The sequence below is a fragment of the Salmo salar genome, chromosome ssa16 (assembly GCF_905237065.1).
Source record: "Salmo salar chromosome ssa16, Ssal_v3.1, whole genome shotgun sequence".
Classification (NCBI taxonomy): domain Eukaryota; kingdom Metazoa; phylum Chordata; class Actinopteri; order Salmoniformes; family Salmonidae; genus Salmo; species Salmo salar.
The window spans coordinates 41,064,440-41,092,333 of record NC_059457.1 but is presented as its reverse complement, the minus strand read 5'-3'; the positions used below and the strand labels follow the sequence as shown (position 1 = coordinate 41,092,333).

Genomic DNA, 27,894 nt, shown 5'->3' with positions numbered 1-27,894 from the left:
TGGCTACCACAACATTCTGCATTGATATGCCATCACATCTGGTTTTTCGCTTAGTGGGACTATCATTTGTTTTTCAACAGGACAATGACCCAACACACCTCCAGGCGGTGTAAGGGCTATTTGACCAAGAAGGAGAGTGATGGAGTGCTGGCCTCCACAATCACCTGACCTCAACCCTATAGAGATGGTTGGGATGAGTTGGACCGCAGAGTGAAGGAAAATCAGTCAGCAAGTGCTCAGTGTATGTGAGAACTCCTTCAAGACTGTTGGAAGTGCATTCCAGGTGAAGCTGGTTGAGAGAATGCCAAGAGTGTGCAAAAGCTGTCATCAAGGCAAAGGGTGGCTACTTTGAAGAATCTAAAATGTAAAATATAATTAGATTTGTTTAACACTTTTTGGGTTACTACATGATTCCATATGTGTTATTTCATAGTTTTGATATCTTCACTATTATTCTACAGTATATAAAATAGTAAAAATAAAGAAAAACCCTTGAATGAGTAGTAGTCCAAACATTTGACTGGTACTGTAAATCAAAACATTTAGAACAAAATGTATTGTACCAGTTTTTCATGTAGAAAAAAATCTGTATTCCATTCTCCACATATGATAGCCTACCAAGTCCATTGCATATGCTTTAGTTCAAAACACCACAATACTTCTCACACTCCTATGAGTAAACAGGTACAGTATTTGTGCTGCGAGTCATACATGACTGCAATTGTTTTGATGGTGCAGCCAATTACATTGTCCTATGTCATTTGCTGAAGGCCATTCTTAATTTAAATCCATGTGTGTGACTGACCAGTGACCAACTCTGCCTCTGTCACTAATACAGCTGAGCTGATGTAACTGCCGTTTTTTTTTTAAACAGAGCCGGGAGGCTCGTGTTACTCGTCAGAGTGGATGTGGATGTGTGTGTCACGACTGTGTATTAATAGCTTAATTTGAACCCCAACAAGCACCTGTTTGGGAAGTCCAGCATTGCTTCAAGTCAACTCAGTGAACACCTGGACACCCTTACTTTTATGGTAATGCAAATGTAACTGTATTTCTCTCAACAAGTTCGATTCAAGTGAAAGCTATCCATACATTCTGAATGTGTGAAAGATATGCATTACAGCAATGTGTCAATTAGAAATGGAAGAATACAGGTCACAGAGAGATTGTTGGGTGGAACAGTTGATTTTTTTATTTACATGGAAGAATTTACCGTCCCAATCTAAAGAACATAGCTAATCTTCGATCCCCATTTTGAGCTTTGCATTTTGTTTTTAATAAGCTAGAGACAGTATGCTAGCAGACAAATTACCCACTGATCTATTTCAAATCATCCAGTGTAATAACATATTGTGCTTTTAAAGACTGAAAATATGATTGATATCCTTTTTTGGATGCTCAGGAGTTGCTTTCCATGGAGAACATTTACCAAAACAAAATACACTACTGTCAACAAAATCAGTTTACTACCAATGACTTGGAAAAAGTCCCAGTAGTCAACTAAGTGTTAAGAGAATATATTTTTACATTCCACATCATAGTTTTCTGTGTAGAATTTGGTTGAAAGATAGATAGGCACTCAGAAGAACTGACATTCCTTAGAAAAGGGCACTATCCCCAGCAACATTGGGAGACTACAGAAGAACTCCTGCAATTATGTGCCTTGTTTAGGCCTACCTTTTATCTTAAAGGCAAAATAAACGTTCCAGTGTTCGGAATGTTTCGTAAACTTTTCTGAAGACATTTTCTTACTCTGTCCTTTGAATATCGGTTATCTCTAGTCCAGCCCATTATCATCTTCACAATACCTGTCCACAGAAAATGTCTATCTTCAATTTTACATGAATCAAGGTACAGTAACATTTTGAAGTTGGATGGCTTTTCAGAAACATCTAGACATTTCTCATCATCATACTTGCTATAGATGTGCATGCCTAGACAGGTAACCAAAAATGCATGAAATTGTACATACTAAATGCACAAAAATGTCGATAGCACAAAAAATCCATCTTGAGTTACATACAGTATTAGGAAGCCAACCTATACACAGATATATTCTATGCTAACCATTTAATGACAATCAAATTCAATAGTGCAAAACAACACTTACACTGGCAAAACATCATGTATGTAATTCTTACAAAAATAAAAACTATAACACTACCTCCCCTCTACCATCCATTAGGTGAATATCCAATAGAAGGTTTACAGCTCGTCTATTATCTTATAGGACATCTGAAGGGACATTACAGGCTTGCAACATGTTGACATGCTTTGACTGCACCAAAAACAAAGCACAATGGAAAAATGATGTGATTAAATCACATGAATGACTAAAGTAATTTAAACTAAATGCTGTCCTCTTGATTACAGTCAAAAACAGCAAATGTCTTGTTGGTCTTACTTTCAGTGTGCCTTCATATTCATGTACAGACAGAATTTGCGCGGCACATCAGAATGTAAGGTACATGGGTTGGTTGGGCACTGAATGATCCCCAGAACAATCTAGGAATATGGAACAATGGCATCAAAATGATTCATGCAACGCAGCAGATTAAAAATAAGGCCTGTTTAAGGAGACATTATGAGTCAAAAACAAAGCAAAGGTGAAGGCATCTGATGTCTCGCAAAGCCTTCTGGTCTACACAAGGAGTAGCATTGCGCTAATGGGTGAAAGATCATTTATTATGCCACAGCATACACCATTGCTGAGCTCTCTGGGAAGCATTGCTTGACTCTCTCTTCCCTCTTCTTCTCCTCTTTGATCATATCCTCCTCTCAGCATACACTACATCCTCAAGTCTAGTCTACCGTGGTCCCCGCAAGAGCCTCCAACACATCAAACAGGTCTGGTTACCTGCCTGCCTGCTACTGACAGCTTACACCAGTTGCAATATGTCCTGTGGAAAATGTTCTACAATATTCCTGTTTTCTTACATGTCCTGTGGAACATTTTCTTCAATATTCTTGTACGTTTTCCTTACATCTTGACTAATGCAAAGGGATTTCACTTTCACACTGGTATCTATATTTGAAATGGATACAAAACTCATGGTGGGAACTTGGGGGTTGAAAAGTAACTGCTTCAAGCGGTCGTAAAAATGAAGTAACATATGCAGTTGTACAGTCTTTGTAACAGCGAGAGTACCTGTCAGGACTTTGCCTTCCTCTGATTCCTTGGAATCAGTCGCAACCTAAGGTCTTCAGAGGAGTGTGTGTGTATGTGTGTGTGTGTGTGTGCTGGGGGTCAGGTCGGTTCACATCACGATGGAAAAATCATTATTCTTTCTTCAGCTTGATATTGATAAATTAGGAAGTATTCTTAGACTTGTTGGCCTTCCTCTTGCTTCTTATTAAACATTGTTTCCATGCTCCAAACTTCTTTCAGCAACTGCACAGATTAAAAAAGACACCATCATTAAGAAGGAGGCTAATGATTTAAACAACTTGTACAAGAACACAGTTCATTCAATACAGCTTGCCTTATTGAAAAATGAGTGGGGCTGCAACATGCATGACCCCTTAATCCCTGAAAGTCCCATGATGACACAGTGAGACACACACACTCTTCACACGTCCACTCATTAGACCTGGCTGTATGCACTTGACAGGTCATTCCTTTATAATACCATTGCGGACTGACAGGGTCTGATTCTTAAAAAAACTGAGCAGGTGGACATTACGTAACAGTAGACGTTCAAATGGTGCTGGTGGTTAAACATCTGTTTAAGTGGTTTAACGACCACAGAATTATATCTTACAACTAATTTAATAGGATCTCTATGGGCCTGGCTCCTGCCAAAGGCTGCCAGTGGATACCTTATGCACAATGTACAGTGTATTTATGAATGCAGTGCCACCTTGTGGTCCCTATAAGAAGAGCAGTGGAGTGTTGTGTACTTACCATGAGATGAACATAGAGGAAGAGGTCCTTTTCAGATTCCTTGCTCTGCGATCATTGACTTGGGCCTGCAAATGACATGAGTATGAATAAACATGTCTCTGTAACATTGTTTCCCCATCATTCCCTTCTATATTGCTAGTGACAGGAAATATTGCTTGACCATACGGACATGTTGACTACTGCTTGGTCTATACCAGGGATCTCCATCCTTGGTCCTGGAGAGTTACTGGGTTTCCAGGCTGAAGAGGGAGTTAAAGATCCCTGGTCTATACGATATTATAAACTGAGTGGTTCAAGCCCTGAATGCTGATTGGCTGACAGCCGTGGTATATCAGACCATATACCACGGGTATGACAAAACCTTTATTTTTACTGCTCTAATTACGTTGGTAACCAGTTTATAACAGCAATAAGGCCACTCAGGGGTTTGTGGTATATGGCCAATATAACACGGCTAAGGGCTGTATCCAGGCACTCCACTTTGCGTCGTGCATAAGAACAGCCCTTAGCCGTGGTATATTGGCCATATACCACACCCCCTCGTCCCTTATTGCTTAATTCGGCTATCACACACAGGCCGTTGTAGTGCAACTGTCTACTCTCTACCTCTCTGCCTTGGCTGAAGAAGACTCCTGTGGGTTTGCCTGTTGCTGATGTTGCTGCTCCTGCTGCCGCTGTTCCTGCTCCATCCTGTACAGGCAGAGGGACACAATACAGATGTAGGATCTTCGTTTGATCACTCTGGAGGAAATTTAAAACTTGTAGTGTATTTGAGGTTTAAAAACGCTTCTGATGTTTGTAATTTACACTTTGACATGTCAGACATGATTTTCCCCTACAAAAATGTCCATTAAAACAATAGCAAATTGATCAGAAATACAGTGTAGACATTGTTAATATTGTAAATGATTAATGATAAACTTGGATTAGCTAACACAACGTGCCATTGGAACACAGGAGTGATTGATGGTTGCTGATAATGGGCCTCTGTACGCCTATGTAGATATTCCATAAAAAATCTGCCATTTCCAGCTACAATAGTCATTTACAACATTAACAATGTTTACACTGTATTTCTGATCAATTTGATGTTATTTTAATGGACAAAAATGTTTGCTTTTCTTTCAAAAACAAGGACATTTCTAAGTGACGCCAAACTTTTGAACGGTAGTGTAAATCAGATGTAAATGTATTTTACCTTTCTCTCCGAGCCTTGATCCTCTCCTCCTCAAATCTGTAAAAAGAAAGAAAAATCATACGATTCCTATTCCTATCCAAATCCTTTTCAAGTTGGAATACAGATCCTATCTTAAATGTATTCCTTGGCTGAGAATAACATAATTAACATATCAATTCCCATTTGAAAAACTTTGATATTTAAATGTCTTCTTCTATGACTTCTTTACTGCCTCAAAGTCTCTGCCAGGCATCCACGTCTTTTCACTGAAGGAATAATTATTTGCTTGCAAGTTTACATAATCTATTAGTCTACTCCAGCAAAATTGTAAATCACTGCAAGTCAGTGAATGATGGTGGGAGCCAAGTCTTCAGCTCAGTTACTCCCCATGATGGTTGATGATACTTACTGCATTACACATTCTGGGACCTGCACATGTTCCATGGGGACTATCTCTGCCAGCTCATCCAGACTGTGTACATACTGGATCTTATTCATAAACTTCACACTGCAAATAACAACAGGATACAACAACAACAAGATATATTGATGTTTTGTGTACAACTATAAATTGTCAGTCACAGTGACGATATGTATAATATAACTGTGTTATTAATGTGTCGTTGTGTTGTGTGGTCACCTGATAAAGGGCCTGGATATGGCCAGCACAGTGCGGATGAACCAGGTGGGGTGGGCAATGACCAGAGACTTCAGGTTCTTCCTGAGCCTACAGAAACAACACAAATAAGCAGTTACATTTTAGTAATTTAGCAGACGCTCTTATCCAGAGCAATTATGGTTCAGTGTCTTGCTCAAGGGCACATCGACAGATTTTTCACCTAGTCGGCTCAGGGATTTGAACCAGCAACCTTCGTTTACTGGCCCAACGCTCTTAAAACGAAATAAGGAAATACAGCTTAGTATAAGTGAATCCCTTTCCCATTGACTGCCAGTAGCTCCATGAACTTTTCTTAAACTCAGTTGATGTTTATGTCATGCACGTCCATCCTATGTCAACAGCATAAACGTCCGCATTAAACAAGCTGTTGTTCAGTAGTTAGTATAAAATATAAATATCCTTACCTCCTATCAATCATCTGATAGCATTTCTTTAGCCATCCTATGCCCGGCATCTTGCCCCGCGGTGTGGCTCCATTCATGTAGATGATCAAATAGTCCTCAGCCACCAGCATTTCTAGACTGCTAACCACATACCTGAGATGGCAATGTGGAAGGGAAAAATATTGAGGTTCATTTTGTTGCTGCCATTGCAAGCACTAAAGAAATCTCAATCAGGTTATATTTTCTGGCAGCGTAAATGTTCAATCCAACATTCCTACATGATGTATGACATGCTCTCTCTGAAGTGTTTTTTTTAATGATAGCATGTTGTGCATGATAACCTAGTTTAAAATATCACTACGTAGCAAGGCTTTCTGATGGGTGCCTCGTCATAAATCAATAACACAGTTACTCACAGGAAGAGGTTCTCCATGATGTAGTGGTAATCTGCACAGCAGCTGTCGGGCAGGTAGCAGGCTGAGAACACTATGATGGCATTCAGACCCTCACCATAGTAACCTGCAGGAGGAGAGTAGAGCCTGTTAGTTCATCCCGTTGGTGGCACTATGTTGGATGCACAGCCATTTACAGATGTAAACTCAGTTTGACATTTAATAATTGGCACCATGTTGGCAGAGAAAGTTCCATGAATATTAAATGTTAATGAGTTTAACTATGTCGAATCGTATTGCAAAAATCACTGAAGCTGGAGACTCATATCTCCCTCTCTAACTTTAAGCATCAGCTGTCAGAGCAGCTCACAGATCACTGCACCTGTACATAGCCCATCTGTAAATAGCCTATCCAACTACCTCCTCCCCATACTGTTATTTATTTTTTTGCTCCTTTGCACCCCAGTATCTCTACTTGCACATTCATCTTCTGCACATCTATCACTCCAGTGTTCAATTGCTAAATTGTAATTATTTTGCCACTATGGCCTATTTTTTGCCTTACCTCCCTTATCTTACCTCATTTGCACACACTGTATATAGACTTTTTTTCTCTATTGTGTTACTGACTGTATGTTTGTTTATTCCATGTGTAACTCTGTGTTGTTGTTTGTGTCGCACTGCTTTGCTTTATCTTGGCCAGGTCGCATTTGTAAATGAGAACTTGTTCTCAACTGGCCTACCTGGTTAAATAAAGGTGAAATAAAAAATAAAATAAATAGGTATACAGTATCTATGGCTCTGGCTGGATGCTGTTTTCTGGATGCTGTTGGCTGGATGCTGTTGGTTGGATACTGACCCCCATGGGTGATGACGCGGAGATACGGCCTGATGACCTGCATGTCAATACGGTGCTCCTGCTCCCCGATGATCACGGTCCTCCACAGGCGCCCGTTACCCCCCGTCCCATCAGCACAGTCTTCCTCCTCTCCGTCACCAGGCTCCGCTTTGGCGATGGCCACCGGCGTATCATCTGGACATACATAGTGGAAAGTTGAAAGGTGTTTATGCTACAATGTGAAGCTAATGTATTTGTATGAGTGAGACACAATGTATTTATTTTATGTCATCCACCTTTGTATTTCTCTTCAGTATCTTAGCTTTTGTGCTGTTTGGCTGTGGACATAAACATTAGTGTCCTACGCAGCTATTTATCTAGCCGATGTGGGTGCCAGACCGTTTCTGCACGAACTACATTTAGCCAAATAACAGGTTGTCTAAAGCAGAAAGACTGGCACCCAGGCTACCAGGATGGCACAAGAGCTACCAGGCTGGTACCAGGGCTACCATTAATCCATGCCCCATGAGCCCTACTCACCTTCCCACTCCAGCTCATTGCCATTGGTGATAAACTCCAGAGAGTCGTTGTCGTCAGGGGTGTCGATGTCGTCGACGTTGATGTCCAGGTCGTCGGGCGTATCCAGGAAGTCGTCAGACAGCAGGGAACCCTCGCTGTGGTCCAGGGACAGGTTGATATCCGGGGCCACTAATGTACGGCGCTTGCGATGGGTGGACACTACTCCACCTCCGCCACCTCCACTTGCACTAACATTCAAAGAGTTGGGGGGAGCTGCGGCAGAGGAGGTGAGACGCATTAGTAACTGGTAGTGTACACACATAACATCCAGTTGAATTCAGAGTTGCAGGGTTTATGAAGTAGCATGTGAAAAAAAGGTTTTAAAGCATCAGTGTGTGAGGCAAGGATTATTGTCATAAAGTAATATTATTTTTTTGGAACAATATATTTAGTGGCCTTTTTAACAATATAACAATCATCAGCAAAATATGACAATTGGATAATGCCCTGTTATTCATAAAGTAATACTGCTGAAGTTACTTACACTGTATACAGAAAAGTATGTGGACACCCCTTAAAATTAGTGGATTCGGCTATTTCAGCCACACCCGTTGCTGACAGATGTATAAAATCGAGCACACAGCTATGGAATGTCCATAAACAAACATTGGCAGTAGAATGGCTTACTGAAGAGCTCACTGACTTTCAACGTGGCACCGTCATAGGATGCCACCTTTCCAACAAGTCAGTTCTTCAAATTTCTGCCCTGCTAGAGCTGCCCTGGTCAACTGTAAGTGGAAATGTCTAGGAGCAAGAATGGCTCAGCCGCGAAGTGGTAGGCCACACAATATCACAGAACAGGAGCGCCGTGTGCTGAAGCGCGTAGTGCATAAAAATCATCTGTCCTCGGTTGCAACACTCATTTAGCTTCAACAACTGCCTTAATTTTGCTTTGGCAGCAGCTAATGGGGATCCATAATAAATACAAATACAAATCTGGCAGTCTGACGGACGAATCTGGGTTTGACGGATGCCAGGAGTACGCTACCTGCCCCAATGCATAGTGCCAACTGTAAAGTTTGGTGGAGGAGGATTAATGGCCTGGGGCTGTTTTTGCATGGTTCGGGTTAGGCCCCTTAACTCCAGTGAAGGGAAATCTTAACACTAGAGCATACAATGACCTTCTAGACAATTCTGTACTTCCAACTTTGTGGCAACAGTTTGGGGAAGGCCCTTTCCTGTTTCAGCATGACAATGCCCCCATGCACAAACCGAGGTAGATACAGAAATGGTTTGTTGAGATCGATGTGGAAGAACTTGACTGGCCTGCACAGAGCCCTGACCTCAACCACAGTGAACACCTTTGGGATTAATTGGAACGCCGACTGCGAGCCAGGCCTAATCGCCCAACATCAGTGCCCAACCTCACTAATGCTCGTGGCTGAATGGAAGCAAGTCCCCGCAGCAATGTTCCAACATCTAGTGGAAAGCCTTCCCAGAAGACTGGAGGCTGTTATAGCAACAAAGGGGAGACCTCCATGTTAATGCCCATGATTTTGGAATGAGATGTTCAACGAGCAGGTGTCCACATATTTTTGGCCATGTAGTGTAAGTTAATTGAGGTACTTAATGCCAGTCACAGAGTCTTTTAAAGTTACTCACAGGCTTTGTCATCGGTGAGACCACAGGAAGACTCCATGTCACCGTCCTCAGGAAGTGGTCTGAAAAATCAACACAGAGGCACAGCATTCTGTCAGAGCCACAGCCACACACAATAGCATGACATGACGGAACCCTAAAACCAGCCAGTCAGACTTTATTCAAATAAACCAAACCCCAAATAGTCCTGGAAGCACACTAGTACAGTATCACATCATTGCAGATGGTGAAAAATTAACATATGCCAGCAACCTATTGTTCACCTAATACCTTTTTTGCACTGTTGGTTAGAGCCTATAAGTAAACATTTCACTGTAAAGTCTACACCTGTTGTATTCGGCGCACATGACAAATAAACTTTGATTTGATTTGGTTTGAATCATGTCAGTGGGATTGTCAGTGATCTGGCTCAGCACCACAAAGGGAGCACACAGAGAGAGGCTGGATGGTTATTAGCATCTCCCCAGGGAGCTCTTTAGATTATAGCCCTGCCATGTTGAGAGGAGGGAGGGAGAGGCGGTGGTATGTCAAAACCCCCTATTCTCTGTACAGGGAGGCAGACACACTGTTATGTTACCCCGTAACAAGAGGTGTAATTTCCCGTGTCACCTATTGTAATGTGAAACAATGACGAGAAGGAGGAGGGGAATGAAGAGTATAATACAGGGGGAAACAACAACAACTTCAACTAAATACCAAGAGGCACAGAGGAAATATAAGGTATACAGTTCCACTTTGCTTTGCTGCATCATCCTAAAATATCCTTTCATCCTAACATCCCAGGGTGAGCAGAAAGTCCATAACAGAGTGTTGCCAAAACAACATGACTGGCAATAATAAATGACAAGAGCATCCGTTACTCTGCAAGGTGTCCGACCTAGCGTCCCTGAAGACAGACTACTGCTATCACTACTGACAAGCTTCCATTGTTCAATAACCATTTTCCTACATAAAATGAAACCCATGAAGAAGAAATTAAATAGGACTGATATCTAACAAAGGGTATTATAATCCAAAATGTCAAGCAGTCAGGCCATATTCTACTCCTAAAATGACGAGGGCTGAAATATCATATCATAAGAGCTTACCTTATGAAAAAGGAGAAGGATGATTTCAAAGATGATCCAGGCAATTAATTGATTTCACAACCCTAGATCCTATAATATTATGCATTCCCTTATCTCAGTCGATTATAGTGAGCCTCAGGCACATCATCCTTCAGAGCTGCTGCTTTTCTCTTCCTCCTCTTCCCTAAAGCTGACTTGCCACCATTTTCCTGGTGATGCTGTGTTTTTGACTCCTGGCTGCATCACATGACATAGCCCACTGTCATTTAATGAGAGCTGCACATGCTCCCTGCCTCCACTCCCTCAGATGGCAACCTGGACTCAGGGGTAGACGCAACATAGTAAATGTAAATCCGGACACTCCAAATAGTATGATATGTATTCATTTGTGGATGTCCATCATTCATTTCGTATGATATGTAATGAATTTCAATTCGTATGATATGTTATGAATTGCAATTCATTCAATATTTTCAGAATTACAATTCATACAATATGTTATGAATTTGCAAAAGTTATTATATGTTACGATATCCAAGTTGTTGTGGCTAAAATTAGTTAGGTGGCTAGATGACTAATACTAATGGTAGATAGGTGGCTAACGTTAGATAGGCTAGGGATTAGGGTTACTGGTTAAGGTTAGGGTTAGGAGTTAGATTAAATGGTTAAGGTTAGGGTTAGGGGAAGGTTAGCTAACACGCTAAGTAGTTGCAAAGTAGCAAAAAATGTGTAAGTAGTCGCAAAGTTGCTAATTAGCTAAAATGCTCAAGTTGTCCGTGATTAGATTCGAACACTCAACCTTTGGATTGCTAGACGTTTGCGTTATACGTCCACCCATCTACCCCAAACAAACACCCTACATTTGTTTTTGCCTTTAGTAACCTTCTTTCTTATGTAACATACCAATTGTAACATAACAAACAAATTTGTGTGTCCCGGATTTACTTTTACTATATTACGTCTAGTCTATGTGACCAGGCTGCAGATGGAGAGCGAAAGGATGCTGCCTGGTGTCAGGATGCTCTCTCTCTCGCACTCGCACTCTCGCTCCTACAGAGCAAGTATCTGATCTCCGTGCACCTCATAGTGACAATAAAGGGAGATATCACGCCTAAATCAAGTTCTCTTCGTAATTCTTCAGTTATTGGAGGCCAATTAATCTTTATCAATGCAGTGTTTGTGAATGTTTCAGGCATATATTGTCATATAGCTATTGTAGTTTCAGAGAAGGTTGATTTCAGTAGATGGGGGTATCTGCTGGGTAACCCAGTCTATAATTAGACCAGCTGCATGGAGCTAGCCCACTGGGAAATCCTCAAGCACATTTTGCTGAAGCTGATTATTGTAATTCAACAACAAACATCACTGCAAACATGAGTCATTGTCATCTACCAGTTGTGATGAAATGCCATCCACCCATCACATCTCCTCAGTACCGATGCCCAGGTGTTAAAAAACACACACACAGTAACATTCTAAAGTGTTATTTTTTACGGTATGATTATTCTTGCAAGTACAACATAACAAATACTATAAACTGGGTGGTTCGAGCCCTGAATGCTGATTGGCTGACAGCCGTGGTATATCAGACCGTATACTATGGGTATGACAAAACAGTTATTTTTACTGCTCTAATTACATTGGTAACCAGTTTATAATAGCAATAAGGCACCTCGGGGGTTTGTGATATATGGCCAATATACAGTACCACGGCTAAGGGCTGTGTCCAGGCACTCTGCGTTGCGTCGTCCATAAGAACAACCCTTAGCAGTGGTATACTGGCGTTATACACAACCCCTCGGGCCTTATTGCTTAATTATAAACCGGGGCTTTGAGCCCTGAATACTGATTGGCTGACACAAAATTACTTGTTTACTGTTCTAATTACTTTGGTAACCAGTTTATGTAAGGGATAATCAACGAGGGGCTATGTTGTTCTATGGAAAATAATGAACGACGTGGAAGGTGTGTTCTCCGACCTTCCACGGTGTTGCATTATTTTCCAGAGAACACATAGCGCCCTGAGTTGATTGTCCCTTTTATACTATAGCTATAATTGAACATATTTGCCACTAGAAATGTATTCATTTGCCAGTGGAAATGTGCTCAACATCCCTGAGGTACTGTAGCTAGCAAGTTTACTAGATAGCTACAGTAGTTGCCGTGGTAACCAAACAAATAAACTTGCTAGTTTAGCTAACCAAACCATCAGTCCTAGCTTGCCATTATGAAAATCTACAATGCAAATAATGTTTTCAATTCAACTTTTGCTTCCAAAAGCAGCTCAAATATAGAACATGTATGAACTATAGCCATTGAATTCTACTGTGCAAATATGCTGTGCGTTATAGGGAAATAATGCATGCTCTAGAATGGCTTCAAGCCAATCAGAAACAAGTATTGAACAATGCCATGACAACAAATAGCAATAAGGCACCTCAGGTTTGTGGTATATAGCCAATATACCACGGCTAAGGGCTGTTTCCAGGCACTCCGCGTTGCGTCATTTCTAAGAACAGCCCTTAGCCGGGGTATATTGGCCATATACCACACCCCCTCAGGCCTTATTGCTTAATTGTAATCCTTGCGGTTACATTTTAGGCTACGTATACTGTACATGCTGTTGGATTACTGCTGTAAGTACAATGTAACGGTGAGTTATTACAATACTTGATACACAGTAATAAGTACCCTGTAAAGTACAGCATTATCAAAATCGTCTGACACCCACCTGGGAAAGTCATCATCCTGCCACTCGTCTTTATACTCCATGTTATCCATTCTTACAGTCGCCTCATTCCATGGAGGGGAGGAGAGGGGCCTGCGGCACACAGCGACAGACCATGCATAATTAACTAACCAACAATAATCAATCAATCACTTGTTACAATGGAGCGCTTTGAGCTTTTTGAAAAGTGCAACATCACAATTATAGTGATCACTGATCACCATCACTACTATTATTATATTATCAAATTACCTTAAACCAAATCAAACCAATCCTCAGGTATGAAGTGCAAGTGGCAACTTCAATAAGCCCATGTTTTGTGTAACACAGATAATTCCTCCGTTATAAGACAGAGAATGAGTTTGTACAAAAGGAACAATGGTACAGTTATTAGGATTTTTATTTCATTTATCAGTATTTATCATTTCAATTGAGAGGCTTAATCTAGGCCACGGGGCGTTTATCCCCCTATGTAGCATGTGAGGAACATGTGACTCAGGTCCCCTTGCAGCTTCACTCAAAGTCAATCACAATGAAGGAATTTCCTAGGTGGAATCCAAGAGTCCAGGAGAAATCAACTCTGAATCCCTCCTCCTCAGCTGCTAATCCTCAGCCCAGTTGCCACCTTTTTGATGTGTTCAGGTTTATCCTGTCTGTCTGCCACTAGTTGAAATAGACAGTGACAGGCCTACAGCGTAATAATACTGCCTACAGGTAGCTCAAGCTGTGTTAACATCATGGATATCATAAGGTGAATGCACCAATTTGTAAGTCGCTCTGGATAAGAGCGTCTGCTAAATGACGTAAATGTAAATGTAATATTAGTTAGTGCACCGTAGAGTAATCACTGACATTCTGTTTTTGAGGTAAATTTGTAAGTGTAACGTAGGTTTCAGTTTTCGTTACCATCATCCACGGTGTTGAATAAGAAAGAGGCAATGTAATGTTATTAAGAGTCAGATACACAGTGTATTTACTGCTGAGGTTGTATGGTTCATTGCATTAGAATGGGACCGATGTTTTTTAATGGAACTGAAGTCCTACTCTCTTTGTACCTCTTCACTCATGTGGAAAATCAACAAAGCCTGACTGGGGGTGTACTGAGTGACATACAGTAAGTTCCCTAGGTCAGCTGTGGACATATTTATAGAAACATATACACTGACGGAGGGCTCCTTAAGTACAGTACCGATCTGTGGGTAAGTGGCAACACTTACTCTGAGAATTCACACAACACAAATACAGCAAAAATAAATAAGGAGATAACACTACGATTTGTAAGGCAATGTCCTACACACATCACAATGTTCCGATGATCGTCTACATCATGTTGTTGTCCGGCAATACTTTCAAATGCATTGTAAGATGTACTATGGTTTTATAATGTCTTTGTAAAATCATATTAATTGTCAAAGATAGAGGAGTGGTTAGGTAGGTCCGGCTCTATATATATAATGTATACATCTACACCATACACACTCTCAGAGGCTATAGGGAAGTGTCCTTTATATCCAAGGGCATAGCAGAATACCCCAGCCATAACCCACAAAACATGTCACTTCGATTGAGTGTGCAACCGTGAGCCTTATTGTGTGGCCAGAATAATTTGCATACCCTCCTACACCCAACAGTCTGTGCCTAGTGAAGTAATACAGTATCCTATCCAAACTATAATTTGTCAAGTGAAAAGAGAGCTGGCATGTTATCACTACGGAGGGAAGAAGAAAAACAAACTAGCATGAGAGGTAATCAATTGCCCGCATCTTTCATTTATAAAACACTATGGATTTTTTTGTGCCCTCACTATAATGTCCATGCACAGATATTTATAGGATCCTAATACTTTAAGGTAAGACACTGACAACGAAATGATGGTACTACTTTTCTGGAGGGCATACAAATGGAGGCTATGCCTGTAGACAGGAAGGGTATTCAGTATTCTGCCAGGTATTTGAGTAAATGAAGAGGAATTATAGTAGTGTGCAGTATGCATCTGCAAGGAAAATGCAAGAGCAGAATACAATGGAAACAGTCTTCCTTTATCATCTAGTCCTACTGAGTTGATGTAATAGAAAATGGTTTTCATGAGCTACTACACATTTACCACACACACGCACACACACACACACACACACACACACACACACACACACACACACACACACACACACACACACACACACACACACACACACACACACACACACACACACACACACACAGAGTGTACAAGGAGAGTATAAGAAAGAGAGTAGAGGAAGAACGCAAGGGCATCTGGTCTGAGCGGCCGTAGTACTCACATGGGCAATAAGAGATCCTTTGAATCTCTTCCGTCCGTCCGTCTGTGCGTCCCTGTGCATCCACCCTCCTTACTCACTGATGTAAAGATTGGACAGCTAGGAATTGTAATCCTTCAGACCAGGTTTGATGCATGGGTCTCGTGAGGCGCCCCCCTCTCTCTCTACATCCCCTGTGTCAAGGCAGCAGCAGGTGTCTGAAGACAGGGGGCAGCTCTGTTCCCTAACCCCCCCTGGCCACCTCTGTTGGGGAAGGAGAATGTGAAAGAGACTGGCCGTGAAGACTGAAGTGACAGGCTCCTTTAGAGTTCCACTCAACCCTTTAAATTGAAGGCATCAATGCTGGTATCATTATGACTGTTTCTGGTTGTCTATTCTGCCCATGTAATTCTATTTATACTCTAAATCCTTTTGTGATAATCCCTCCTTTCTCCATCCCATAATAGCTATTTCATCTGTGCCAATTCCTCTTCAGCAGTTATACTGTACTATCCTCTCTGCTCATGTTGGTTTATTCCAGTCCATACTGGGATACTCCTCCTGTTCCTATCTGCCTGTTTATTCTAAAAACACCACAAATATATCAAGTCTCTCTTTGTGTTTTTACTCCATGAGCTGCTGTGAATGGTCTTCTATGCCGACTGTTCCCTGGCAACAGCATCTCTCTCTCTCTCTCTCTCTCTCTCTCTCTACACTCAACACATCGCCTCCCCATCCTCTACCCATACACTCACTTATTCAGTCTCACTCTCTCACTTCAGTTCTCCACCAATCATATCCCCCTTTCATCCACACATTTCTCACCCGGCTGCTTATGCTCCACCCATTCTTGTCCTTCCTTCTCCCCTTTTTATGCACAGCTGCAGTAGTGGACTTTCCCTCTATGGAGCATTCTGCCCTAGGCAGCAGTGGTGGCGGCAGGCGGCCATTCAATGCCAGTGGGACACACCATAAGGTCTTATATGTGGCACTTGTCTGACCCTTAATACACGCTTCGTTCACCACTAGTTGAGTTGCATCAGTATGGACTCTGCACAGCTTGTAGATTTTAAACAGAATAGACTATAAATGTTCAGCTATATAGGCCTATACGGATGTAAACTGATTTCAACTGAAACTCATTTGCTCTACACAGTGCACTGATAGGCTACCAATACAACATTTCACCATTCCATTTAGGATGGATATTTGCATGATTCTTACCTCTATACCTCTAATAGCCTACATTTTGTACCTGGTTATGCAAACCACCCGATCTCAGTCGCAGAAGCTACTGTTGGCTACAAGCAAAGCGGTTTATTATTGCAACAATGTATCGAGAAACTGATACTGTAATAACAGAATTTCACACAAACAGTAGGCTACACATTTATAGCTATGGTTTTAAACGGTGAAATACATTGTCCCAGCGCATCTAGAGTTAAAATGGCAATCTGCAGTTGTTACATCCATTTATTTTAGATTAGTTATATATACCCGTCGATGTCTTGAATAACTTCTAATGCCTCATGAGTTTAGTTCAACTGTCGTACCCCATCAGAACCCAAAATATATGCTTGTTTTACTCCAATGTTTGTAAACAATGTAAATGTTTTTTTTTTAAAACACTATAGCCTCAAATAATGGTCAAAACTATCATTTTTATATAATGGAGTTCTTGGATCCATAGCTCTGTCTATTAATTTGAGAGTGGTTCTATTTCTCCAGGCCCATCCCTCTATTTCTCCAGGCTCATCCCTCAAATCAAAACAGAGGCGGGAGCTTTGCCTTGTTATTGTTTCAACTGCGAATTGCCCCTTTAAATGTCGAAGCATGCGCGCGATTATAGATGACAGACACGTGACAGACAGCAGATCCTGTCTGTCCCCGACTCCCAGTACAGTAGATTCCAAGATGGCTGCAAGCAATTATTATGGATTCACGCATGGTGCCGGTCCTCAGTACAGGTAATTACATCGATTCTGGGTATGGGTAGCATGCACCCATCTCGAGTCGTCGTCCCGTCTTATTGCGATGAGTAGCTATGCCTCATTGCTGGTGCGATATTGCAAGCTCGAGGCCTTGGGAGTGCATTGCAATGGATATGCTAGCGAAATTAGGTAGCCAGGCAAGCAGGTCCCAGTCTTGCCCGGCTAAGGAGCGCTTCGCACTTGGAATAGAATTAAACCTCAAACGGTCTCATTAATTTGCCAAATATTAGTTGTCGAGCTAGCTTGCTTACATTATTTGTGTAACAATCACAAACAACCAGTATCTTACTTTGGCATAATGACTAGTTATCTTTTTCTCTAGCGGCAGGGACGCACGAATTAGCTGAAAGTCAGTTTCTGGTCAGTTTTCTAATTTTGAAACTATCTACCTGTCACGTTTTGGGCAAAGTGAATTTGCTGAAAACTTGAGCCACGTTCAGTTGTTAAACTATGCGGGTATAAATGCCATGAATAGAGCCGACAGATTGGATGCAATCCATACTTAATAAAACATTGATCAAATACAAACCAACTGTTTCCTTCTTGAGATTCAATTGACACATGAGCTGAATAGCCATTTTAGAGTAGCAACAATGAGGAAACAGTCGATTGAATTAACATTATATTAAAAGTATGGATTTCAGCAAACCGTTATGCAACAACAGAGGACAAACATAGGTAACGTTACACGGTAAGGGTTTAAGAATTTACATTTAAGTATAGACGCATAGCAACTCAAAGGAGTCGAAGGTTCAAGGTAAAGTCAACTTTTAGATGAGTTGAGGTACTTGACAACTTCAAAATAAATTAGTCAGCAGTCTAGAAGAATGTTGCCAACTTATTTTACAGTTAGAATTAGGGATGCACGATATATCAGCAAACATTTGGGGCGGCAGGGTAGCCTACCGTTGGACTAGTAACCGAAAGGTTGCAAGATCGAATCCCCGAGCTGACAAGGTAAAAATCTGTCGTTCTGCCTAACTATACGGCAGTTAACCCACTGTTCCCCGGTAGGGCGTCATTGAAAATAAGAATTTGTTCTTAACTGACTTGCCTAGTTAAATAAAGGTAAAATAAAACAAATATAGGAATCATCCGATATTAGCTAAAAATGCCAACAAAGGTATCGGCTGATATCTAGTTTAATGCCCGATGTGCAAAACCGATGTCAAAGCTGACGTGCATACCTATATAACGAAGGTACATGATGTAATGACTCCATGTAAAATTTTGCGCTATACATGCAACACAGCTTTCCTAAACTAGACCACAATGTCTGCGGTGTAGTCAAGCAGTCATTTGAAAGTAGAGGTCGACCGATTTAATCGGAATGGCCAAATAATTAGGGCCAATTTCAAGTTTTCATAACAATCGGTAATCGGCATTTTTTGACACTGATTATGGCCGATTACATTGCACTCCACTAGGAGACTGCGTGGCAGGCTGGCTACCTGTTACGCGAGTGCAGCAAGGAGCCAAGGTAAGTTGCTAGTTAGCATTAAACTTATCTTATAAAAAACAATCAATCTTAACATAATCACTAGTTAACTACACATGGTTGATGATATTACTAGTTTATCTAGTGTAACCGATGTGAAATGGCTAGTTAGTTAGCGGTGGTGCGCGCTAATAGCGTTTCAATCAGTGACGTCACTCGCTCTGAGACTTGAAGTAGGGTTTCCCCTTGCCTTGCAAGGGCCGCGGCTTTTGTGGCGCGATGGGTAACGATGCTTCGTGGGTGTCAGTTGTTGATGTGTGCAAGGGTCCCTGGTTCGAGCCCAGGTTGGGGCGAAGAGAGGGACGGAACCTACACAGTTACATATCTAGCTTGTCCTGTGTTGCATATAATAAATGCAGTGCCTCTTAATTTATCATCGAATCACAGCCTACTTCGCCAAACGGGTGATGATTTAACAAGCGCAGTCGCGAAAAAAGCACTGTCATTGCACCAATGTGTACCTAACCATAAACATCAATGCCTTTCTTAAAATCCATACAAAAGTATATATTTTTAAACCTGCATATTTAGTTAATATTGCCTGCTAACATGAATTTCTTTTAACTAGGGAAATTGTGTCACTTCTCTTGTGTTCTGTGCAAGCAGAGTCGGGGTATATGCAGCAGTTTGGGCTGCCTGGCTCGTTGCGAACTGCGTGAAGACCATTTCTTCCTAACAAAGACAGTAAATAATTTGTCAGAATTGTACATAATTATGAAATAACATTGAAGGTTGTGCAATGTAACAGCAATATTTAGACTTAGGGATGCCACCCGTTAGATAAAATACAGAACGGTTCCGTATATCACTGAAAGAATAAACGTTTTGTTTTCAAAATGATAGTTCCCGGATTTGACCATATTAATGACCTAAGGCTCGTATTTCTGTGTTATTATAATTAAGTCTATGACTTGATAGAGCAGTCTGACTGAGCGGTCGTAGGCAGCAGTAGGCTCGTAAGCATTCATTCAAACAGCACTTTCCTGCATTTGCCAGCAGCTCTTCGCTGTGCTTCAAGCATTGCGCTGTTTATGACTTCAAGCCTATCAACTCCCGAGATTTGGCTCGCAATACTATAGTGCCTATAAGAACATCCAATAGTCAAAGGTATATGAAATACAAATGGTATAGAGAGAAATAGTCCTATAATAACTACAACCTTAACTTCTTACCTTGGAATATTGAACACTCATGTTAACAGGAACCACCTTCTTTCATATGTTCTCATGTTCTGAGCAAGGAACTTAAACGTTAGCTTTTTTACATGGCAAATATTGCACTTTTATTTTCTTCTCCAACACTTTGTCTTTGCATTATTTAAACCAAATTAAATGTTTCGTTATTTATTTGAGACTACATTTATTTTATTGATGTACTATATTAAGTTAAAATAAAATTATTCATTCGGTATTGTTGTAGTTTTCATTATTATAAATATAAAAATCGGACGATTAATCGATATCGTCTTTTTCTGGTCCTCCAATAATCGGTATCGGCGTTGAAAAATCATAATTGGTCAACCTCTATTTGAAAGAGTAACAAAATAACAGCGAGACATCTCAAAGGCGAAATCTATTAAAGCCAAGATAATGAAATTCATTGCCCTTGACAATCAACCGTTCTCTGTAGTGGGTGATGTTGGCTTTCGCTGACTGGTTGAGCACCAGTTAACACTGCCAAGTGTGCTATTTTTCCGATGTTTCCCTACCTGGAGTTACACAGTAATAGCGTCACTGCTATTAGCTTCACGACATGCATACTATGGAACCCAGTTTGCGTGTTTGCGTGTCAAAAAAGATACAGTAGTCAGCAAACACTGGCCACGAACGATGCATTTACAATACCGCGTTGGTAATAAAGCATCGTTTGCTCGACCGCAACTTCTGGGGTAGCAAGCTTTAGCTTGGTAACGTAAACTCACTCACTTTTGTACATCGTGCTGGTCCGTACAATTGACCTTATTTTAGCGCCCCAAAAACATAATGCTTCCAGATCAACTGTAATATCAATACCAATGTAAAGCACAATTTCTCCCCTTTCCAACAAAATCAAGGACGAGACCTTCATGATGCCCATCTAATCAAATCAAATCAAATTTATTTTTATATAGCCCTTCGTACATCAGCTGATATTCTCAAAGTGCTGTACAGAAACCCAGCCTAAAACCCCAAACAGCAAGCAAAGCATGTGAAAGAAGCACGGTGGCTAGGAAAAACTCCCTAGGAAAAACTCCCTAGAAAGGCCAAAAACCTAGGAAGAAACCTAGAGGAACCAGGCTATGAGGGGTGGCCAGTCCTCTTCTGGCTGTGCAGGGTGGATATTATAACAGAACATGGTCAAAATGTTAAAATGTTAAAATGTTCATAAATGACCAGCATGGTCAAATAATAATAATCATAGTAGTTGTCGAGGGTGCAACAAGCACGTCCGGTGAACAGGTCAGGGTTCCATAGCCGCAGGCAGAACAGTTGAAACTGGAGCAGCAGCACGGCCAGGTGGACTGGGGACAGCAAGGAGTCATCATACCAGGTAGTCCTGAGGCATGGTCCTAGGGCTCAGGTCCTCCGAGAGAAAGACAGAAAGAGAGAAAGAGAGAATTAGAGAGAGCATATTTAAATACACACAGGACACCGGATAAGACAAGAGAAATACTCCAGATGTAACAGACTGACCCTAGCCCCCGACACAAACTACTGCAGCATAAATACTGGAGGCTGAGACAGGAGGGATCAGAAGACACTGTGGCCCCATCCGATGATACCCCGGACAGGGCCAAACAGGCAGGATATAACCCCACCCACTTTGCCAAAGCACAGCCCCCACACCACTAGAGGGATGTCTCCAACCACCAACTTACCGTCCTAAGACAAGGCCGAGTATAGCCCACAACGATCTCCGCCATGGCACAACCCAAGGGGGGGGGGGGGGGCGCCAACCCAGACAGGAAGACCACGTCAGTGACTCAACCCACTCAAGTGACGCACCCCTCCCATGGACGGCATGGAAGAACACCAGTAGGCCAGTGACTCAGCCCCTGTAAAAGGGTTAGAGGCAGAGAATCCCAGTGGAAAGAGGGGAACCGGCAAGGCAGAGACAGCAAGGGCGGTTCGTTGCTCCAGCCTTTCCGTTCACCTTTACACTCCTGGGCCAGACTATACTTAATCATAGGACCTACTGAAGAGATAAGTCTTTAGTAAAGACTTAAAGGTTGAGACTGAGTCTGCGTCTCTCACATTGGTAGGCAGACCATTCCATAAAAATGGAGCTCTATAGGAGAAAGCCCTACCTCCAGCCGTTTGCTTAGAAATTCTAGGGACAATTAGGAGGCCTGCGTCTTGTGACCGTAGCGTACGTGTAGGTATGTACGGCAGGACCAAATCGGAAAGATGGGTAGGAGCAAGCCCATGTAATGCTTTGTAGGTTAGCAGTAAAACCTTGAAATCAGCCCTTGCCTTAACAGGAAGCCAGTGTAGGGAGGCTAGCACTGGAGTAATATGATCAAATTTTTTGGTTCTAGTCAGGATTCTAGCAGCCGTATTTAGCACTAACTGAAGTTTATTTAGTGCTTTATCCGGGTAGCCGGAAAGTAGAGCATTGCAGTAGTCCAGCCTAGAAGTAACAAAAGCATGGATTAATTTTTCTGCGTCATTTTTGGACAGAAAATTTCTGATTTTTGCAATGTTACGTAGATGGAAAAAAAGCTGTCCTTGAAACAGTCTTGATATGTTCTTCAAAAGAGAGATCAGGGTCCAGAGTAACGCCGAGGTCCTTCACAGTTTTATTTGAGACGACTGTACAACCATCCAGATTAATTGTCAGATTCAACAGAAGATCTCTTTGTTTCTTGGGACCTAGAACAAGCATCTCTGTTTTGTCTGAGTTTAAAAGTAGAAAGTTTGCAGCCATCCACTTCTTTATGTCTGAAACACAGGCTTCTAGCGAGGGCAATTTTGGGGCTTCACCATGTTTCATTGAAATGTACAGCTGTGTGTCGTCCGCATAGCAGTGAAATTTAACATTCTGTTTTCGAATGACATCCCCAAGAGGTAAAATATATAGTGAAAACAATAGTGGTCCTAAAACGGAACCTTGAGGAACACCGAAATTTACAATTGATTTGTCAGAGGACAAACCATTCACAGAGACAAACTGATATCTTTCCGACAGATAAGATCTAAACCAGGCCAGAACTTGTCCATGTAGACCAATTTGGGTTTCCAATCTCTCCAAAAGAATGTGGTGATCGATGGTATCAAAAGCGGCACTAAGATCTAGGAGCACGAGGACAGATGCAGAGCCTCGGTCTGACGTCATTAAAAGGTCATTTACCACCTTCACAAGTGCAGTCTCAGTGCTATGATGGGGTCTAAAACCAGACTGAAGCGTTTCGTATACATTGTTTGTCTTCAGGAAGGCAGTGAGTTGCTGTGCAACAGCTTTTTCTAAAATTTTTGAGAGGAATGGAAGATTCGATATAGGCCGATAGTTTTTTATAATTTCTGGATCAAGATTCGGCTTTTTCAAGAGAGGCTTTATTACTGCCACTTTTAGTGAGCTTGGTACACATCCGGTGGATAGAGAGCCGTTTATTATGTTCAACATAGGAGGGCCAAGCACAGGAAGCAGCTCTTTCAGTAGTTTAGTTGGAATAGGGTCCAGTATGCAGCTTGAGGGTTTGGAGGCCATGATTATTTTCATCATTGCGTCAAGAGAGATAGTACTAAAACACTTTAGTATCTCTCTTGATCCTAGGTCCTGGCAGAGTTGTGCAGACTCAGGACAATGGAGCTTTGGAGGAATACCCAGATTTAAAGAGGAGTCTGTAATTTGCTTTCTAATGATCATGATCTTTTCCTCAAAGAAGTTAATAAATTTATTACTGCTGAAGTGAAAGCCATCCTCCATTTGCGAAGGCTGCTTTTTAGTTAGCTTTGCGACAGTATCAAAAAGAAATTTCGGATTGTTCTTATTTTCCTCAATTAAGTTGGAAAAATAGGATGATCGAGCAGCAGTAAGGGCTCTTCGATACTGCACGGTACTGTCTTTCCAAGCTAGTCGGAAGACTTCCAGTTTGGTGTGGCGCCATTTCCGTTCCAATTTTCTGGAAGCTTGCTTCAGAGCTCGTGTATTTTCTGTATACCAGGGAGCTAGTTTCTTATGACAGATGTTTTTAGTTTTTAGGGGTGCAACTGCATCTAGGGTATTGCGCAAGGTTAAATTGAGTTCCTCGGTTAGGTGGTTAACTGATTTTTGTCCTCTGACGTCCTTGGGTAGGCAGAGGCAGTCTGGAAGGGCATCAAGGAATCTTTGGGTTGTCTGAGAATTTATAGCACGACTTTTAATGCTCCTTGGTTGGGGTCTGAGCAGATTATTTGTTGCAATTGCAAACTTAATATAATGGTGGTCGGATAGTCCAGGATTATGAGGAAAAACATTAAGATCCACAATATTTATTCCATGGGACAAAACTAGGTCCAGAGTATGACTGTGGCAGTGAGTAGGTCCAGAGACATGTTGGACAAAACCCACTGAGTCGATGATGGCTCCGAAAGCCTTTTGGAGTGGGTCTGTGGACTTTTCCATGTGAATGTTAAAGTCACCAAAAATTAGAATATTATCTGCTATGACTACAAGATCCGATAGGAATTCAGGGAACTCAGTGAGGAACACTGCATATGGCCCAGGAGGCCTATAAACAGTAGCTATAAAAAGTGAGTGAGTAGGCTGCATAGATTTCATGACTAGAAGCTCAAAAGACGAAAACGTCATTGTTGTTTTTTTTTTGTAAATTGAAATTTGCTATCGTAAATGTTAGCAACACCTCCGCCTTTGCCGGATGCACGGGGGGTATGGTAACTAATGTAACCAGGGGTGAGGCCTCATTTAACACAGTAAATTCATCAGGCTTAAGCCATGTTTCAGTCAGGCCAATCACATCAAGATTATTATCAGTGATTAGTTCATTGACTATAACTGCCTTGGAAGTGAGGGATCTAACATTAAGTAACCCAATTTTGAGATGTGAGGTATCACAATCTCTTTCAATAATGGCAGGAATGGAGGAGGTCTTTATACTAGTGAGATTGCTAAAGCGAACACCGCCATTTTTAATTTTGCCCAACCTAGATCGAGGCACAGACACGGTCTCAATGGGGAAAGCTGAGCTGACTACGCTGACTGTGCTAGTGGCAGACTCCACTAAGCTGGCAGGCTGGCTAACAGCCTGCTGCCTGGCCTGCACCCTATTTCATTGTGGAGCTAGAGGAGTTAGAGCCCTGTCTATGTTCGTAGATAAGATGAGAGCACCCCTCCAGCTAGGATGGAGTCCGTCACTCCTCAACAGGCCAGGCTTGGTCCTGTTTGTGGGTGAGTCCCAGAAAGAGGGCCAATTATCTACAAATTCTATCTTTTGGGAGGGGCAGAAAACAACAGTTTTCAACCAGCGATTGAGTTGTGAGACTCTGCTGTAGAGCTCATCACTCCCCCTAACTGGGAGGGGGCCAGAGACAATTAATCGATGCCGACACATCTTTCTAGCTGATTTACACGCTGAAGCTATGTTGCGCTTGGTGACCTCTGACTGTTTCATCCTAACATCGTTGGTGCCGACGTGGATAACAATATCTCTATACTCTCTACACTCGCCATCTCTGCATGATTCAAGAAGGCAATGAGCTCCATCGGGTCTTTTTAAAAATGGCGGGCGGGGAAGCTAAACCTATGGCGTGATAGTGAGAAGGAGAGATGTCGTTTGGGGAAACGGCTTTTTTCACTCAATCTGTCCAACTTATCACCTTATTGCCTCTAAAATGTAAATAAAACACTAAAGAGTTTATATAATGTGTCATTTCATACCTATTTGAAGGTTTGTGTCGAATTTGAATCAGTTTAGCACTCCCCTAAAAGGCTGATCTTCAGAAGTAAAGAGCGGCTTTTGAGAGTCATGATAGCTTGTAGTGATGACGCAAAAAATGACTAGGTATCCCCCCTTACCCTGTCCCTTTCTTGTTTTTTATCAGTGAGAGAAGTGCTACACCTGGTGGAGAGAGCCAGCCTGAAAACAATGACCAGTAGAAACTGCAGTCATTTTCATTATTCTTAGCAATGATTTAGGAATCCTTGTAAGTATTGTTGTTCGCCTATTGAAATTGAACTTCAGTTCATGAAAATAAATAGCTAGCCAGCTACTTTTTTATTTATTTTTTATTTATTTGATTTATTTCACCTTTATTTAACCTCTCTAGGGTCGGCGGGACGAAATCGTCCCACCTACTCAACAGCCAGTTGAATCCCGTGGCGCGTTATTCAAATACCTTAGAAATGCTATTACTTCAATTTCTCAAACATATGACTATTTTACAGCATTTTAAAGACAAGACTCTCGTTAATCTAACCACACTGTCCGATTTCAAAAAGGCTTTACAACGAAAACAAAACATTAGATTATGTCAGCAGAGTACCCAGCCAGAAATAATCAGACACCCATTTTTCAAGCTAGCATATAATGTCACATAAACCCAAACCACAGCTAAATGCAGCACTAACCTTTGATGATCTTCATCAGATGACAACCCTAGGACATTATGTTATACAATACATGCATGTTTTGTTCAATCAAGTTCATATTTATATCAAAAACCAGCTTTTTACATTAGCATGTGACGTTCAGAACTAGCATACTAGCAAGCAAGCTTCTGGTGAATTTACTAAATTACTCACGATAAACGTTCACAAAAAGCATAACAATTATTTTAAGAATTATAGATACAGAACTCCTCTATGCACTCGCTATGTCCGATTTTAAAATAGCTTTTCGGTGAAAGCACATTTTGCAATATTCTGAGTAGATAGACCGGCATCACAGGGCTAGCTATTTAGACACCCACCAAGTTTAGCCCTGACCAAAGTCAGATTTACTATAAGAAAAATGTTATTACCTTTGGTGTTCTTCGTCAGAATGCACTCCCAGGACTTCTACTTCAATAACAAATGTTGGTTTGGTTCAAAATAATCCATAGTTATGTTCAAATATCCTCTGTTTTGTTCGTGCGTTCAAGACACTATCCGAATGGTAAAGAAGGGTGACGCGCACGACGCATGTCGTGACAAAACATTTCTAAATATTCCATTACCGTACTTCAAAGCATGTCAACCGCTGTTTAAAATTAAGTTTTATGCCATTTTTCTCGTAAAAAAAGCGATAATATTCCGACCGGGAAAGCGTGTTTACGTTCAAAGAGAGAGAAAATAAAAACATGGGATCCCCTCGTGCACGAGCCTCAGTCTGATGGTACTCTGACCGGCCACTATCCAAACGCGCTAATGTTTTTCAGCCAGAGGCTGGAATTACATCATTAAGCTTTTTCCCGGGTTCTGAGAGCCTATGGGAGCCGTAGGAAGTGTCACGTTACAGCAAAGATCCTCAGTTTTCAATAAACAGAGCCAAGAAGAACAAGAACTTGTCAGACAGGCCACTTCCTGTAAGGAATCTTCTCAGGTTTTTGCCTGCCATATGAGTTCTGTTATACTCAGACACCATTCAAACAGTTTTAGAATCTTTAGGGTGTTTTCTATCCAAAGCCAATAATTATATGCATATTCTAGTTACTGGGCAGGAGTAGTAACTAGATTAAATCGGGTACGTTTTTTTATCCGGCCGTGCAAATACTGCCCCCTATCCCCAACAGGTTAACCAGGTAGGCAAGTTGAGAACAAGTTCTCATTTACAATTGCGACCTGGCCAAGATAAAGTAAAGCAGTTCGACAACATATAACAACACAGA

The 27,894-nt window shown here is 41.5% G+C and overlaps 2 protein-coding genes across 6 annotated transcripts in view; one reads left to right on the top strand and one right to left on the bottom strand.

The window, feature by feature from the left end:
- Positions 1 to 1,166: 1,166 nt before the first annotated feature.
- On the bottom strand, positions 1,167 to 16,337 carry LOC106573823 (caytaxin). 2 transcript variants are annotated; one of them, XM_014149189.2, is made up of 13 exons: positions 15,647 to 16,337; positions 13,350 to 13,439; positions 9,555 to 9,613; positions 7,914 to 8,165; positions 7,395 to 7,568; positions 6,560 to 6,662; positions 6,165 to 6,296; positions 5,722 to 5,808; positions 5,491 to 5,589; positions 5,103 to 5,138; positions 4,511 to 4,594; positions 3,905 to 3,969; positions 1,167 to 3,391 (listed from the first exon to the last, which is right to left on the bottom strand). In XM_014149189.2, coding segments are annotated over exons 1-12 (1,152 nt in total). In that variant the 5' UTR covers positions 15,649 to 16,337; the 3' UTR covers positions 1,167 to 3,391; positions 3,905 to 3,935. The 2 variants fall into 2 exon arrangements, with proteins under 2 accessions (XP_014004664.1, XP_014004665.1); XM_014149190.2 differs by lacking the exons at positions 13,350 to 13,439; positions 15,647 to 16,337 and adding an exon at positions 10,640 to 10,884.
- Positions 16,338 to 17,465: 1,128 nt separating this feature from the next.
- Positions 17,466 to 27,894, top strand: part of LOC106573822 (zinc finger RNA-binding protein) — a 42,746-nt gene continuing 32,317 nt past the window's right edge. For all 4 annotated transcript variants that reach the window (XM_014149188.2, XM_014149187.2, XM_014149186.2 and 1 more), the window contains exon 1: positions 17,466 to 17,589. In XM_014149188.2, coding sequence (XP_014004663.2) covers positions 17,537 to 17,589 — 53 coding nt within the window. In that variant the 5' untranslated portion in view covers positions 17,466 to 17,536. The remainder of the gene's footprint in view (positions 17,590 to 27,894) is intronic.